The sequence below is a fragment of the Scleropages formosus genome, chromosome 1 (assembly GCF_900964775.1).
Source record: "Scleropages formosus chromosome 1, fSclFor1.1, whole genome shotgun sequence".
Lineage (NCBI taxonomy): Eukaryota > Metazoa > Chordata > Actinopteri > Osteoglossiformes > Osteoglossidae > Scleropages > Scleropages formosus.
The window spans coordinates 9,767,977-9,785,882 of record NC_041806.1 but is presented as its reverse complement, the minus strand read 5'-3'; the positions used below and the strand labels follow the sequence as shown (position 1 = coordinate 9,785,882).

General features: G+C 42.6%; 1 protein-coding gene across 6 annotated transcripts; it reads right to left on the bottom strand.

Moving 5' to 3' along the window:
- Positions 1-695: 695 nt before the first annotated feature.
- On the bottom strand, positions 696-17,451 carry LOC108934780 (histone-lysine N-methyltransferase SUV39H1-like). Of its 6 annotated transcripts, none has more exons than XM_018752863.1 (7): positions 17,416-17,451; positions 9,260-9,405; positions 6,930-7,589; positions 6,474-6,620; positions 5,948-6,001; positions 5,524-5,653; positions 696-1,429 (listed from the first exon to the last, which is right to left on the bottom strand). In XM_018752863.1, the coding sequence occupies exons 1-7, from the start codon at positions 17,432-17,434 to the stop codon at positions 1,296-1,298; spliced, it is 1,290 nt and encodes a 429-aa protein (XP_018608379.1). In that variant the 5' UTR covers positions 17,435-17,451; the 3' UTR covers positions 696-1,295. The 6 variants fall into 6 exon arrangements, with proteins under 6 accessions (XP_018608379.1, XP_018608380.1, XP_018608381.1 ...); XM_018752865.1 differs by lacking the exon at positions 696-1,429 and adding an exon at positions 3,783-4,447; XM_018752866.1 differs by lacking the exon at positions 696-1,429 and adding an exon at positions 5,167-5,273.
- Between the last annotated feature and the right edge of the window lie 455 nt (positions 17,452-17,906).

The following is a 17,906-nucleotide window of genomic DNA, read 5'->3' as shown; positions in this document are numbered from 1 at the left end:
TATTACTTATAGGCAGAGTGAAGTTCAGGGCCTTTCCTTCACAGATTCCTTTGTACTCAAAATAAGATATTCAAGTAAGAGCATACTGCAATTTCACACCATACTGTACATAACTTCACACTTTTCGAGTTTCAGTTAAACTTTTCATAAAAATATGTAGACCAAGAGGTCAATGGCAAAATCCAGTACATTGTTTTCATGTATTGATTGTTTGAAACAGTTAAAATTTCATAAACTAGAGGCTGAACATTTTTCACAGATATGACAAAAAGCACAGGACAATTTCTGAAGTCTATACAGCTGTTCACAAAACACTTCTAACAAGACGTACCTTATAGGCTTATACTCAAATACAGGTCACTGACTCATGCATGATGAAACCACCAATACCTTTATTTACCCAACCGGGTCTTTAGAATGTACAGTTTCAGAAACATATACACATGCATAGAGAATGAGGGAAATGTTGCAAAACTGTTTTGTATGTATTGCTTTGATGTTTATAAAGAACAACACAATATGCATACAAACACTGATATAGACACAAAACTCATCCACAATCATTTTGAACGTTGACTCATGTTCAGACATCGCTAAAATACAAAAGGAATGGACGCGAGAATTTTATTTTGTTCTGACTTTGGACAGCAGTATTTCTCAACCCTAGTCTTTGACAGGTCATCAGAAGTGCAAGCTTTGTCTGCCTTTTTCCTTAACTGAACCAATAAACCTATTTAAACAAATAGAGCCTCTTCATCACATTACAGACTTTGATAGCAGCAGGAAATTTTCCAACTACTACAACCCCCCTGGAGAAAAACTAAAAACAAATTATATAGATTTAAAAATGCAGTTAAGGTCAAAAGGCTGAATGCTAGTTTATCACACAATGACTTATGCTATGTTTATAAATGCTTAGATCTCCTGTGATCCAGCGAAGAATGCAATGAAACAGCTGATTGTTTCCATACCTGGGATTTAGTATCTCCACATATGAAATACAGGTATAAAGTAGAACTTTAAAAAGTTGAGTTTATCAAGAAATGCTGAAGATGATTTTCTGAGAAAATTTAATCTTGGTGTATCTGAGGTGTTGAACAGAGACAGAATCTAGGAAAGGTTCTTAAATTCTTAAAAATATATAAAATGTGTCATTAAAAAAATAAACATTAATACAAAACAAACATATGTGACCTGCTACAGAGCTTTAAAATGTACACCCGAACTCATGTTCCCACCCCACTTACAGTATGACACCCAATGCTTAAAATCCATACCCTTCCATCCATGCTATGCTAAAATAAGTACTTCCGACAGGACTCCACTCCACACTTGCACTCCACTCTAACCCGTATCTTGGGAGACCCAGGAAGCCCAGCAATACTGAAATTGGAGTCCATTCTTGTGCTTTCTGCATCAACTGGATCAACTGCAATAGGTAGGAAACCAAGTCAGTAACCATCATTATTAAATTTCTTTTTCCACTAACAAACACTCAAACAAAAACAGCAAATTTTTTGTGCTTGATATAAAAAGAAAAAATCAATATATCAAAATAAAGGAGTAACAATCAGTGATACATATAGCCACCATAAACAAACAGTAATGGTTGTGGCTGAATTTCCCCTTGAGGCAGCTTGGTATGCTTACAGTGTTCCAATATTTCTCTAGAAGCACAATTACGCATACAAGGTTGTCATAAAAAGTTCATCCGCAACAGAGAAACTACAGATTCTCTATTACTCTAGTCATCATTCTCAGTTTCAAGTTCCATTTTCAACAACATGCAGTATCGTTACCTCCAGTTCCTTGCACCTTTGCAATACCTTCACTAAAGTAGCTCCGACTATGCTGGCATACTGCAGTAAGGCTCTACCACAGTGAGAAACTCCATCAATGAACTCATGTCTATAAAAAAAACACTTCTCGAGCATCAGCTGAGCGCGCAGTAAAAAGTGTTAGTGATGTGGGATAGAGCAGATGGGCTGAAACTCACCCAGCATTTAATACAAACTGTATGTATACAACTGGCAATAATTTTACTCATATATCATTATATAGTAATTTCTGTAACATTAACATTTTCTGCATGGTCAAAGCAGCATTAATGCAACTTATTGAAATTTAGGATGCATCCAGTCTTACTTTCAGTTACAACAAAAACCTAATGAGCAAAACTGCAGAACTGCTTTTGTTGGTGCAGAATAAAAGACCAACTGTCTTGTTTTAACAAACTATAAATGAAAAGAGCTGTAAAGTTTTTTTTTTAAAAAAAAAAAAGATTTAGAAAGAAAATTACAGGTACTTTATATTTACATTTATATTTTTAAATGAAGAGAAATTCTTTTTAATTTATTTTACTTTTAATTCAAGAACAGGACCTATGCTGGACAAAGGCATAGTTAAGAGATAATATTTCATACATATTAAAAGAAAAAGTTAATTCCCCCTTGTTTTTCTCCTCCTTGAGACAAGGCAGTCAAACCTCTCATGGCTGAGCCTTCGCTTACTTCTCCAGACTCAGCTGAAATTTCACATGCTTTGTATTAATCATATTCCAAGAAGTGTTATGTACTAATATTTCAGTCAAAACAAATGGGAAAGATGCTCCCACAACTGATTTGAGAAGACAGACAAAAGTGTGAATTGAAAGGATGTAACACTCACTTTCATACAATGTAATCCAACTGTCATGAAACAGTAAGGTATTTCTTAAAAACGGTACTTCTGCTGAATAGTTCATTCGTTTCAGTGAGTGTGGAAAGAAAAAAGTATGACCTACTTTGATAACTGCTATGACAGGGGAAAAAAGAAAACTAGTGATGAAAACTGATTTGGTTTTTTCCCCCCCAACCACTGATCTTGTTCTGGTACACTATTCTAGGCTTAAAATTAGAACATTCCTCTTTACTAAATACACACACTTTCAGAACCGCTTGTCCCATACGGGGTCGCGGGGAACCGGAGCCTACCCAGTAACAAAGGGCGTAAGGCCGGAGGGGAAGGGAACACACCCAGGACGGGACGCCAGTCCGTCGCAAGGCACCCCAAGCAGGACTTGAACCCCAGACCCACCGGAGAGCAGGACTGTGGTCCAACCCACTGCACCACCGCACCCCTCTCTTTACTAAATATTTTTCTAAAAATAGTGAGCTGCTGCTTTTGAACCCAAAGGTTTCAGGTTCAAGTCTCACAGCCAGCTATAGTACCCTTGAGCAAGGTACTTACCCTAAATTGCTCCAGTAAAATTACCCAGCTGTATAAATAGGTAAATAATTGTAAGTAGCTTAACATTGGAAATCGCTCTGGAGAAAAGCATCAGCTAAATGAGTAAATGTAAATAGCAAAAATTGTGAATCCTTAAGTGTTGCCTACCAGCTGTAATTGCCCATGCATTTACTGTGTAAAAAGCTGAAGCTAAGGCAAGCAAAATTATAGTAATGGTTCCTCTCTAAAATAGTATTCATCACACAATCATGTATTATTGTCATAAGTCCGACAGCATTCTTACTATGCACTACAAGCTTATGAATCCAATGACATTACGAATTTTGCTAATCTTTTACTGTTTGTCATATGAGGTAAATAAAATGCACACTCAGTCTGAAACCGTTTGTCCCAAGCGTGGTCACGGCAAACCAGAGCCCAACCCGGCAACTCAGGGTGTAAGGCCGGAGGGGGAGAGGACACACCCAGGATGGGACACCAGTCCGCCGCAAAGCACCCCCAGCAGGACTTGAACCCCAGACCAGTATCCATATGTACAACTAAGAAAGCTAAAGTTACTGATAAATTGGACTGGATTTGATGTCTTGGAATAATCATAGATGGAGGGAAAAAAAGACGACTGGCTGTAAGAAATTAGCTGCACCAGAAGCAGAAATCAACACTGTTGTAAACAGAAGAACTCACCACACACAACACAATGAGCAGACTTTTTTTAAAGTCAAAAAAAGAATTTTATATATGAAACGGGCAGTGATCACACAACTTCTTTTTCACACTGAAGCATACAGGCTTTCATGTTCAAAAGTCCTCAATGACCCGTTTGCGCTTGGGAAGAACTTCAAATTTTTCTTGATGAAACCTTTAACATGCAGGATTGTTTACATGGTTGAAAATGATGCAAATTACTACATACTGCAGATATCTTTGCTCATTTAAACAATCTCAATCTCTCCTTACAAGAAAAACATTTCTATATTTCATGTGCAAAACAAACTGGACATTACCACCGCAAAATTGCAACTGTAGCATAGAAATCCTAGTAGCAGTGAATTACACTCCTTTCCAATGTGCTGCAGACTATGAAGAAATATTTAGAAAGATGTTTGTGCGCATTTCTCCAAATCAGTCAGTGCCTCTGAATGGATAAGAAACTCTATAATTAGTGTTCAAACATTGCCAGGTATTGACATTTGGAATTAAAGCTCTTGGAAGAGGCTGCCTGAAAAAAAATGTGAGCAAAATACACTTTTAGTTGGTTGAACATTAGCTCTGTGTCCAACTTTGTTTGATAAAGCCAATAAAGCTGCCCTTTCTACTTTGTGTGAGACTGGATTTTCTGTGCTGGTTGGCATGAACATTTAAATAAATACATTAATAAATTAAGTGAAGTGGAGCCCATCTACATCTAAAAATTACAAATATATACATGGACATCTCTGCACTAATTTCATATCAACAGAAACAGTTACACCCCGCATGTTAAATATTCAATAACAAAGTTTAAGTATTATTAATTATTAATACAACTATTATTTCTAATGCAGTATACTCATTACATAAGTAGTGTGTAGTACACAGCACAGCCAAAATTACAATTTTCAATATTTTTAAATACCTACAGTGCATGTATGTGTAAGGAAGTGACTGAGGTTCACTGCTCTGCTACACAAATGGATACATGATTTTAGGTAGTTTAGTGTAGCATACTGTATCTAACACTGCAAGATGCCTTGGACAAAAGTGTCAGCAAAATAGTACTTAGTAATCATTGTATGTCACAAAGGAGAAAAGCTAAATGAATGCACTTAAATGTCAAAATGCCGGCACATTTTGAAGCCTTGCCTTCCCATTTTTTTTAAAAGATTTATGAACAATTTTCAGTTTCACTTCCAGTTCAGTTATTATAAATTTTATTCATACTTAGTTGATTATCAGAATCTAAATTGGCTATTTTAACATTGTTTTTGGAGTAATATAAACTAGCTTGTAATTTGACATTTTTCGTTGCTTCTTGAGGGTTTTATTTCTGCTGTCACTTGATCATACTAAAGAAAACGCAACACAAAGATTGTAATAAGTTGTATTAAAATACTATACACACTTTCCCCTCATATCAACTTAGGAACAAAGTCTTTTCTCCGTAATAGCACAACTTCACTTTGAAAAAGGATGTTATGACACTGACAAAATCCATATTTGATCTTCAATTTAATTGGTTATAGAAAAAACTGTATATTTTAGAATTAAAAAAAGGACACTTGTTATTAACACATAGAAAACTTTCACCACACTTACGCTGCATTTTGTAGTCAAAGGTGAGCTCTTCTCCAGCCTTGATGTGACGTGTGGAGAAAAAAGCTATCCTTGGGAGGCGTTCATCGAGGTTGTTGATGAATACATTGTATACCTGAAGATTGGGGTTGCACTGGAGCAGCAGAACAGAAGAGACTGTCAGAAATAGAGAACTGTAGCTTAATGACCCATTCACACAATTATATACACAAGTGGGAAACTAAGAAATGTGCCTGATCAGACATGAATATTAAAATAAAAATAGTGCAGATAAATTTCCTCACACTGGGAATATAAAGGTAGAACTCTGAAACTAAAGAATGCAAATGTAAATAAAATCCGCAAGCTAGAACTACAAACTGTGCCTTCTTGTCAGCTGTCTCTTGGACACAGTTAGATAGTCAGCAAAGGTTCAAAGTGAACTCACAATCAGAATATCATTGGAGCACAGCTGTCCTCTGCACAAGATAACTATAACATACTGCCTCAGAAAGAGAAACATAATTATTAAAGACATCAGTTATCCTATGCAGGCACTTTCTCTCTCCTCCCCTGGCAGGAGGTACAGAATTATTATAATTTGTACCCTAGACTTAGGGACAGCCTCTACCTAAAAGCCATAAGGCTACATAACACCTTTGGGGGGGGTGCTTTTTCTGATGTGTTCAGTATATGTTGTATATAATGTTGCAGTGCTATATTTATCCGTTATTAGTACTTACTCTCTGTGTATTTATTGTCTGGCTTGTTTTGATAGCTTTACAGTCTTCGGGAGATGCTCAAGCAAGAATTTCACAGTGGAATGTGCACTGCACTACATAAACGACAAACTTGTCTTGTTCAGAGGATTCATTTGTTTAAGAAACACTCAAGTCTCTTAAAGTCCAAAGTGAGACCCAGGAATCATCATCAAATTCAAAGGAATGCCCAGTTTATGTCCACATACTACTCACACTGTGGTTGACAAAATGTGAAATGTTCCCATAGTGAGCAGCATCCACTGTGTACACATCTTCCACATAGTCCAAGTCAAACAGATATGTAGCACCCTGTCGATCATAGATGCGCCCCCTCTTCTCTGCTTCCTCTGTTGTGATAATCTGAGAGATGGGGCAAGTGTCAGTTGGCACCATACAGCAACTCCTGGATAACTATGACATGTGAAAGCAAGATCCAGAAGCACTCTGTAATTACTACCTGTAAAGGTTGCTACAAGACTATTGTTGTAACAGCAATTATCAGAAGTAAGATGTAAGTAATAGCTTCCAATAAAATTAATTCTGAATTATACAACGTGAAAAAAATCTGTCTCCATAATAACCCCATACTGGCAGGTTTTTGAGATATCACCCACTGCAGAGTTACAGTAAATCTGTCTACTTTCAAGAAAGGCTGACTGACTGACTTACCTCCCCAACGTACTCCATAACAAAAGAATTCTTGCGAATGTGCTCCATGGTACGTACTCCCCATCCTCGCCCATTAGCAGTCTTAAAGATGCAAAGGTCGTACTGGATACCTCTCTGCACTACTCGATTGGGGCAGTCTGGGCCACAAAAGCAGCGGGAATTGCACTCATAAATGGGTTGTCCAGCACGCAGCCGTAGCTGACCCCGGTCATTGTAGGCGAAGCGGTGGAGGGAAGCCCCAGCACAGCACCCATTCACTGGATTGCCTAAGCAGTCGGTGCACTCACAGCCCACTGCTACTTCAGTCAGCACAATCCCATCCCCCACCTTGTAGTTGTTGATGTAGGTAAAATCCTTGGGTGGGCCATCAAGGTCTACATCATTCTGCACAAAGATGCGACCCTTGTGGACACGCATCGTGTTCAACTGCTCCTCCCAGCACTGCAACAACTGTCGCTGCTTGGCCTTCTGGACAAGGTAAGACGCTAAGCTAATGTCCAGTTTCGTCACGTTGCGTCGCTTCTTACGCCGTCGTAGCTCCTGATCCATATCTGCCCAGAACAGCTTTAGCAGCTTCACACATCTTAGGTTTCTGCGAGGCTCCCAAGTATTCTCCGATTCTGAGTATCCCTTCCACTTTACCAGGTAAAACTCCTTCCCCTGAAGAGTAAAGAAGTACACACAGCCCTATTACATTTATTCATTTAACTGGTGTTCTTCTCCAAAGTTACTTACAATGCAACATTAAGCTACTTACAATTATTTATTCATTTATACAACTGGATAATTTTCACAGGAGCACTTTAGGGTAAGTACCATGCTTAAGGGTACCACAGCTGGGGGTGGGATTTGAACCTACAAGCTCTGGGTCCAAAGGCAGCAGCGCTAACCACTACACTGCCAGCTGAGAAGACATTATGTTGTTGACTTATGAACTAAGACATTAGTTACAAAAAGAATATTATGCTGTTACCAGTTTCTTCAGGACTTGGGAACCTGTAGCAGCATTAGCAAAAGATAACTGTGCACTGCTTTAATGCACCTACACTACACTATCACAAAATAAAGACGACTTAACACTTTCAATATAGCATTGCTGTTTTTCTGATGAGTTACAGTATATAATGCAATGTGTGGCAATACCTTTAAAAGTAATGTACAAATAGTCAGATAAAGGTTTGACAGATTATGGTAATACTTTCTTAGGTGTACAGTCTCCCCCCTGCCTTATGAAGATAATGCATTCCAGAAACACCTTTGATGTTGTAAAGTTTCATAACTCGAAGACATGTGTCTTCATGCATGCATGCACATAAATACTCTTGAATGCACCTCTGTGCGCATTTCTACTTTCTTCTAAGAGGACAACTGCAAGAATAAGGGCGATGCAAACCGAACACATGCCCACACTGTAACGTTGCACGTTGCGGTGATTGCCCATGAGCATAAAAGAGCTTTTAAAGGAGGGCGGCACGATGGCACAGCAAATAGAGCCGTAGTCTCATAGCGCTGCTATCTCACGGCGCCTGGGTGGTGCGAGAGGACATGGGTTCGATCCCCACTCAGTCTATGTGGAGTTTGCATGGGTTTCCTCCGGGTGCTACAGTTTAAGTTACCTTGGTGAATAAGGTGTGTGGGCTGGTAACACTACATAGAGTTCATTAGTAGATGCTTTTCTCCAAAGTGACTCCCAAATAAAGAAATGTAAAGGATGAAATAGGCTGTTTTTCAACACAGAGCTGCTGCTGCAACCCCAGTGCTTTTTAGAATTGCTTTTTTTTTTCCCATAAATAGAAACGTTAAATGACATTCTTCATAAACAAAAATTTTTGTAAGTTGAACATCCGTAACTAGGAGGATGACTACATTTTCACAAGCCCCCTTCATTAGCACTGAATTGAACACAACAGTACGGCATGCTTTCCGCACAAAAAGTGGATCATAAGCACCTGTACTGCACTGTTGTACACTTAGCAACTTTGCACATGTTGCACTGTGATAAACCTAGTACAGAACACAAAGCAATAAGATAACCTTACTGTACAACTGTAAAACAGAAATGATAGCTTACCCCCTAAGCAAACTGGAGAATTTTGCTAATTTGACAATTTAGCGTTAAGTTTCATATATAATGAATGTTAGCTTCTGTCTTCCTTCTCTCTTGGGCAAAACCATAAAACATAATTTGGTGTTAGTGTGAACAAGAAAGCACCCCTCCATAAACATGATAGAAAACAGTTTGCTGTTTTCATAAAACCAAAACCTAAGTCTTCTCTGTGGATAGACTGACATGACATACTAAGAAAATGTCTCTTTCTTGAAAGACTCACATGAATTTTCTTGTAATCGCAGAGGTACTCCACTTCAAAGTCATTTAAGTTTTTCTTGGACACTTCTAGCTGCTGGCAGAAGACCCTCTCCTGGCGGCACAGGATCTGCAGCTGGTTCAGGGACACTTTGCACACCACACTGCAACCTGCCCAGGGACACAAAGAAAAAAAGCAATGGCTACATGTTCACAAAACACAAAAAGCTGTCACCCACAGACTTATCAGGCACAGCCCTTGCAGGACAGCTCATGATCTTTTTGGTGGTATCAGCAGAAAATAAAGAACTATATAACTGTATATATAACTAATAAATTCTAATTTGATGACTATTATGCAATCACCTGGTAGATGTGCCAGTAAAGTTCAGAAGTAACCTGAAACATAAGTGTACTGATAATAGCATTTCTAGAACCCCAATTCCAAAAAAGTTGGGACAGTATTGAAAATGCTAATAAGAACAAAAGGAGTGATTTGTAAATTTACTTTGACTTACATCCATCCATCGTCAGCAACCGCTTGTCCCGAGCATTCAAACAAAAACAGTATAAAGACAAGGAATTTCATGCTTTACCTAATCAGCTGCATTGTTTTTTGAAGATATACATTTATTCTGAAGTTGATGTCTGCAACACATTCCAAGCTGGGAAAGTATTGCGTTTACCACTGTGTAACATCACCATGTTTTTATATAACACTTATTAAGCATTTGGAACACCAGTTGGTTAAGTTTAGCAAGTGTAATTTTCCACCATTCATCCATTATACAGGTCTTCAGCTGTGCAACTGTACAGGATCTTTGTTGCTGTATTTTGCGCTTCATAATGCACCACACATTCTCAATCAGACAGGTGAGGATTGCAGGCAGGCCAATGTAGTAGTACCCGCACTCTCTGCTTACGCCATGCACTTGTAATCTTGGCAGAATGCGGTTTGGCACTGTCCTGCTGAAAAATACAGGGACATCCCTGGAAAAGATGGCATTTGGATGGCAGCATATGTTGCTCTAAAAGTTGTATATATCTTTCTTTAATAATGGTGCCCTCAGAGAAGTACAAGTAACCCATGCCATGAACACTGAAACACACCTATACCATCACAGACACTGACCTTTAGACCTGACGCTGATTACAGCTTGGATGGTGCTTTTCTTCTTTGGCCCAGAGAACATGATGGCTGTTTTTTCCCAAATAGTATTTGAAATGTTGACTCATCGGACCACAATACAGACAGTCCCCGAATTACAAACAAGTTCTGTGCCCTCGGTCTTTCTTTAAGCCAGATTTAGACACAAGTCGGAACAGTTGGGTATTGTGGGTATCTAACGTCAGTTTGTCAACTGTTTGTTATACCTTTCTATGCATAAAAAACATTAAAGAAACATTTTGGATACACTAAAACATTTAATATAATATTTGTCTTATATGTCTTTTATAGCTGAGTGTGCTCTCAGACAGAGAAAGAGTATGCATGCACACGCATGTGCAAAACATTGAAGAAACTTTAACGTTTGCTTTTCCAATGTTTGTTGGCATTTCACCTTTCACTTTATTATTTCCACTGTAGTTTCAGTCGTGACCATTTTCCTTTTGTTGGATGCCTCACCCTCACTTGCATCACATTTATGTATTGGTGCCATGGTTAGGAGGGTAAAACCAAAAAAAGAAAAAGTCAAATACAGTAACGCACGAGACACTTAACAGGAAAAGAAGGAAGTCTGTCCTACCTCGGGCTCATGCGCCCTGCCCACGAGCCGACAAACTGCTGTAGATGCGCAATGTTTTGATGCGCTTTGCAAATTAGCACTCCTTTGTTTACAAACTATTGTATATACAGTAAATTCAATTTTTAATAGGCTTAATTATGAAGTTCTATTTGATTGTTACTTAAAGGTGACCCCAAAAAAATCTAATTTCCGATCAGTAAGGGGGTGGTTTGTAAGTACAAGTTGTAGATAGTGTTGATGTATGGCTTCTGCTTTGCAGAGTAAAGCCTTAACCTGCATCTGTGGATGCAGCTTGAAAGGGTGAGGACTGACAAAGGTTTACCACAGGATTCCCAAGCCCATGTCATAATACCCATGACAGGTTTTAAAACAGTGACATCTGAGGGATCGAAAATCACGCACACGGAACTGGTTTTTCGCCTTGCCCTTCACGTACTGAGATTTGACCGGATTCCTTAAATGTTTTCATCATATTGTGCACTGTAAAAGCGTGAAATACCCAAAATTTTACCCATTTGTGTTTGGGGAAAATTGTTCTCAAAATCCTGGTTTATTCGCTGACACATCTGACAAATTGGTGAGCTTTGACCCATCTTTCCTCTTGAAGGACAAGGCCTTTTTTTGGAAGCTCTTCACATATTATAACACAATTACCTCATCTGTTTAACATCACCTGTCCCAGCTTCTTCGGAACGTGTTGCAGCCATAAAATTTCAGAATTACATTTATTCATTTAGCTGATGCTTTTCTCCAAAGCGACATCCATCTCAGAGAACACAATTTGTGCATTACATTAGGAGAAAGACATAGTTGCAAACTTGTGATTCTTAAATACAGTTTGTTTCTTTCTACTATATGCATCACTGTTCATCACACGAGTAGCTGTATAACACACAGAATAGACGAATTCTGATCACCACCCTACAATTTGAGATACAAACATTTACATACAATAGTGTTTTTAATAAAGTGTGTTTTTTTGAGATACTAAAAACATGTATGTACAATAGAACAAACATAGAGATTCAAAAAAACAATGCAACTGATTAGGTAAAACATAAAATGCCTTGCCCCCTCCGCGAGCCGCTACCTTACCGAGGTGGAGGGGTTTGAGTGCCTGAATGATCTCAGGAGCTATATTGCCTGGGGCTATATGCCCCTGGTAGGGTCTCCCAAGGCAAACAGGTCCTGGGTGACAGACGAGACAAAGCGCGGTTCAAAATCCCTTTATGACTATTAAATCAAGGATCTCGTTCACCCCGCCCGGTATGGGGTCACCGGGGCCCCACCCTGGAGCCAGGTCTGGGGAGGGGGCTCACATGCGAGCGCCTGGTGGCCAGGTCTATGCCCACGGGGTCTGGCCGGGTTTAGCCCGAAGCCAAGACGTGGAGCCGCTCTGCGGTGGGCTCACCACCTGCCAGAGAGGACATAAGGGGCCGGTGCGTTGTGATTTGGGCAGTGGTCGGGGCCGAGTGCCGGGCCGACCCAAACCTCGGACGCCAACTCTGGCTTTTGGGACTTGGAATGTCACCTCACTGGCGGGGAAGGAGCCTGAGCTGGTGCGGGAAGTTGAGAGATACCGTCTAGATATAGTCGGGCTCACTTCCACTCACGGCTTGGGTTCTGGAACCACTCTTCTCGATCGAGGGTGGACTCTCCACTATTCTGGCGTTGCCCAGGGTGAGACGCGGCGGGCGGGTGTGGGCTTATTAATAGCCCCCCAGTTCAGCCTCCATGTGTTGGAGTCTACCCCGGTGAATGAGAGGGTCGTCTCCCTACGCCTTCAGGTCAGGAAACGGTCTCTCACTGTCGTTTGTGCTTTTGCACCTAGCAGCAGTGTAGAGTACCCGGCCTTTTTAGAGTCCCTGGGGGGCGTGCTGGAAAGCGCTCCCACTGGGGACTCTGTCGTTCTACTGGGGGACTTTAACGTCCACGTGGGCAGCGACAGTGACACCTGGAGGGGCGTGATTGGGAGGAACAGCCTCCCTGATCTGAACCCGAGTGGTGAGTTGTTATTGGATTTCTGTGCTAGTCACGGTTTCTCCGTAACAAACACCATGTTCATGCATAAGGGTGAGCATCAGCGCACTTGGTACGAGGACACCCTAGGTCGGAGGTCGATGATCGACTTTGTAGTCGTTTCTTCTGATCTTCGGCCATATGTCTTGGACACTTGGGTGAAGAGAGGGGCTGAGCTATCAACTGATCACCACCTGGTGGTGAGTTGGATTCGATGGTGGGGGAAAAAGCTGGACAGACCTGGCAGGCCCAAACGCATAGTGAGGGTCTGTTGGGAACGTTTGGCGGAGGCCCCTGTCAGAGAGGTCTTCAACTCCCACCTCCAACAGAGCTTCAACCAGGTCCCAAGGGAGACTGGGGACATTGAGTCCGAATGGACTATGTTCCACATCTCCATTGTCGGGGCGGCGGTTCGGAGCTGCGGCCATAAAGTCTCCGGTGCCTGTCGCGGCAGCAATCCCCAAACATAGTGGTGGACATCGGAGGTAAGGGATGCCGTCAAGCTGAAGAAGGAGTTCTATCGGGCCTGGCTGGCTCATGGGACTCCTGAAGCAGCTGACAGGTACCGGCGGGCCAGACGGAGCGCGGCTCTGGCAGTCGCCGCGGCAAAAACTCGGGCTTGGGAGGAGTTTGGTGAGGCCATGGAGGAAGACTTTCAGTCGGCCTCAAAGAGATTCTGGCAAACCGTCCGGCGACTCAGAGGGGGGAAGCAGTGTTCCGCCACCACTGTTTACAGTGGAAGTGGTGCGCTGCTGACCTCAGCTGAGGATGTCCTCGGGCGGTGGAAGGAGTACTTTGAGGATCTCCTCAATCCCTCCGACACGCCTTCCGTAGAGGAAGCTGAGACCGGGGACTCGGAGGGGGACTAGTCCATTACCCTGGCTGAAGTTGCTGAGGTAGTCAAAAAAATTCCTCGGTGGCAAGGCTCTGGGGGTGGACGAGATTCGCCCCGAGTTTCTCAAGTCTCTGGATGTTGTGGGGCTGTCTTGGCTGACGCCTCTGCAGCATCGCGTGGCGTTCGGGGACGGTGCCTCTGGACTGGCAGACCAGGGTGGTGGTCCCTCTTTTTAAGAAGGGGGACAGGAGATTGTGTTCCAATTATAGGGGGATCACACTCCTTAGCCTCCCTGGGAAAGTCTATGCCGGGGTACTGGAGAGGAGAATCCGACCAATAGTCAAACCTCGGATACAGGAGGAGCAATGCGGTTTTCGCCCTGGCCGTGGAACACTGGACCAGCTCTATACCCTCACTAGGGTGTTGGAGGGTTCATGGGAGTTTGCCCAACCAGTCCATATGTGTTTTGTGGACCTGGAGAAGGCATTCGAGCGTGTCCCTCGTCGTCCATCCTGTGGGGGGTACTTCGGGATTATAGGGTTCGGGGCTCGTTGCTACGGGCTGTTCGTTCCCTGCATGACCGGAGCAGGAGCTTGGTTCGCATTGCCGGCAGTAAGTCAGACCTGTTCCCGGCGCATGTTGGACTCCGCCAGGGCTGCCCTTTGTCACCGATTCTGTTCATTATCTTTAAGGACAGAATTTCTAGGCGCAGCCAGGGAACGGAGGGTGTCTGCTTTGGTGGCTGAAGGATCTCGTGTCTGCTTTTTGCGGACGATGTGGTCCTGTTGGCTTCATCGAATCAAGACTTACAGCGTGCACTGGAGAGGTTTGCAGCCGAGTGCGAAGCGGTGGGGAAGAGAATCAGCACCTCCAAATCCGAGACCATGGTCCTCAGTCGGAAAAAGGTGGATTGCCCCCTCCGGGTTAGGGGGGAGTTGCTCCCTCAAGTAGAGGAGTTTAAGTATCTCGGGGTCTTGTTCACGAGTGAGGGAAAAATGGAGCGGCAGGTTGACGGACGGATCGGTGCGGCGTCCGCAGTAATGCGGTCATTGTACCGGTCTGTTGTGGTGAAGAAGGAGCTGAGTCGTAAGACGAAGCTCTCAATTTACCGGTCGATCTACGTTCTAGGGTGAGGAGCTCAGTCACCTGGAAGGAGCTCGGAGTAGAGCCGCTGCTCCTCCTCATCGAGAGGAGCCAGTTCAGGTGGCTCGGGCATCTGTTCCGGCTGCCTCCTGGACCCCTCCCTGGGGAGGTGTTCCGGGCATGTCCCACTGGGAGGAGGCCTCGGGGCAGACCCAGGACACATTGGAGAGACTACGTCTCCCAGCTGGCCTGGGAACGCCTTGGGGTTCCCCCAGAGGAGCTGGAGGAGGTTTGCGGGGAGAGGGAAGTCTGGGGGGGCTCTGCTTAGACTACTGCCCCCGCGACCCGGTCCCAGATAAGCGGAGGAAGATGGATGGATGGATGAAATACCTTGCCTTTATACAAGTAATGGTCATTGTCAACAACTGCTTGATCCCAAGCAGGGTCATGGCAAGCCAGAGTCTACCCAGCAACACAGGACGCAAGGCCAAAGGGGTATGGGACATACCCAGGATGGGATGCCAGTCTGTCGCAAGCCACCCCAAGCAGAGCTCAAACCCCAGACCCACCACACAGTGGGCACCAAGTAAACCCACCATGCTGCCATGCCACCCCGCCACCCCTAGTAGTAATAGTATATGTTGTCTTCTATGTCAAACTGTGATCCAGGAGAAATGCTATTTTACTCCAATATATGTTCTAAACATATTCTGGAAGGAACAATAAAGTTGATTTTGACTACTGTTTTTGTTTCAATACAAGTCAAAGTAAACTTTTTTTGAATTGGGGCTGTATTACTACTCATAACGTTAATTTAACAACACAAACAGGTTTATGTCATGCTTACGTTGTAACAGTTTTTAATCCATGCATGCAGCTGTACAGTTTACTGAAGCTTACAGTAAATATCTTCCTTAGAGTATCAAAACCACAGCCCTCCTGAACAACTGAAAATTCACTGTTGATAACACGATTTCTAGAAGCAGGCACCAGCCCCATGGCGGACTTGCAAGGGTCATACTGCTCCTGCAAGTCAAAGTTGACTTTATTGCCTATGAGTTACACAAAGGGGAGAACAAATTTTTCTCCTCTTTCGACCTCCATGGCACATAGAACATAGTGCAGTGTGTTACAAACAAGATGAGTGCAAAGACAGGACAGTGCTGTACATGGGTCAGAGTCTGGTGACAATATAGACAAGGCAGACAGACACTATGCATAATGCTAAAAAAGATTTACATAAAATACAATACAAAAAGAAAACTGTACAGGGCATGTAATCTACACTGCACTAGTAGAGACAATAAAACACTAGACACTGGATTAGTGAGATAGCAGCAGCAATAATAAAAGAGAGGGACAGTGTGTGCCATGAGAATGTGTGTAAAAGTTTGAGTAGTTTCATTGGTGGTAAAGCCCAAAAGGCGTGGAGCATTCAGTTATTCTGCCTAACTTCACATCAAGTGACACGTGCTCTATGTTCAGTGCTTGGCTGTTGTGCAGCTTTTTCTTTCGTATAAGTGTAAGAAGCAATTTTTGTAAACGACCGAGGTGTTTTTACGCAATCGCACATAAATCGGCAGCAATTAATTTTCGACCTCGCACCAGGCAGGGAGTGAATACAAAGAAAGGCAAGAGATCTTCAAAACTTTTTACACTCACACACACAAAAAAGCGACACAGCTCGTGCGCTGTAGCGCATGACAGCTGAGCTCTGAAGACACTGACTGAGTTAGCAGCACTTGGCTTGCGGCTGCAGACACGTTTCTGTGTGCAAGACGGACGCGTCCAAGCGAGTGCAGTGCCAATCGTGACACGATCGTATTATTATTTCTGCACATACACGCATACTCCTGTTCCTTCGCTTGGCCCAATGTAACACTTGACCAGGCAGTCAGTCCGCGCGGGTGACGGGCCGCCTTGCGCCACTCTGGCGCTGTGTAAAACTCACAGTCTACAGGTAAAGGCTGTAACGTAGAGAGTACCATATGATATGATTTGTAACATACTTGTACTTTTGCTGAGATGCGTCGCTTTTTTGGAGAAAAACGTCTGCTAAGTCAATAAATGTATATAATATATGTAACGGTTTGTCGTCGCGAGGCTCAGCCTGAGGCAGAAGACGGTCTCGAGCGCACAACTCAGTCACGCGACACGGCACGGCCGGGGCCTCTCATTTTACTCCTTAGCACAGCCACAACCGCGCCTCAGCCTGGTTGTCGAACAGCTGCCATCTTAAGCACCGAAGGTGAAGGTTCAGTCTGACTGACAGAAGGGCTTGTTGATGTCCGATAATTAATATTATCGCCAAGACTCGATGACGATCGTCGAGCGCCGACGACAGCTCATTTATTGTTACCAACCCTCCAAAAACAGATTTTTTTTGTAATTTTACGTTATCGGGTTCCACATTACTTTATATGCTCGATGTGGGAAACAAGACGCTTTTTTAAACAAATACCAATCCGCGTGAGAATTTAAAGGAAAACTTCCTACCTTTCAAATTTTCCGCCATCTTCTCCCCACCACCAAAATCGGAATGCAGTAGAAAGGAGGAGGGACGTTTTCTCTTAAGTCGATGATTGGATGAATCGGTATTCAATGACACTCGTAATAGCCAATAGTAGTCTGAGCATCTGGGTGGATTTTCAAATATAGAAAAACTACCCAATACAAATAAGGAAAATCGAATAATGTGTGGTCTTACAACCAATCAGGACGGGCGTCAATTCTTCTTGCGTATGTAAACTGCACATATCATTTGCTGTAAGAACAAGTCTTACAGTGTTGTGCAGCAGATATTTAATGAAAAACGATAATGTAAATGAAGTAAATTAATTTTACTTTAAAGCAAACGTTACAATACAGTAGTTAAATTTACCAGTAATTTAATACTAGACAATCAATAAAGTTGAGTCTAACTTTGAAAACACCAGTACCTTTGTCGTGACCAAAGCAAGTGGTTTTGATAGCTAATTAACTAAGAA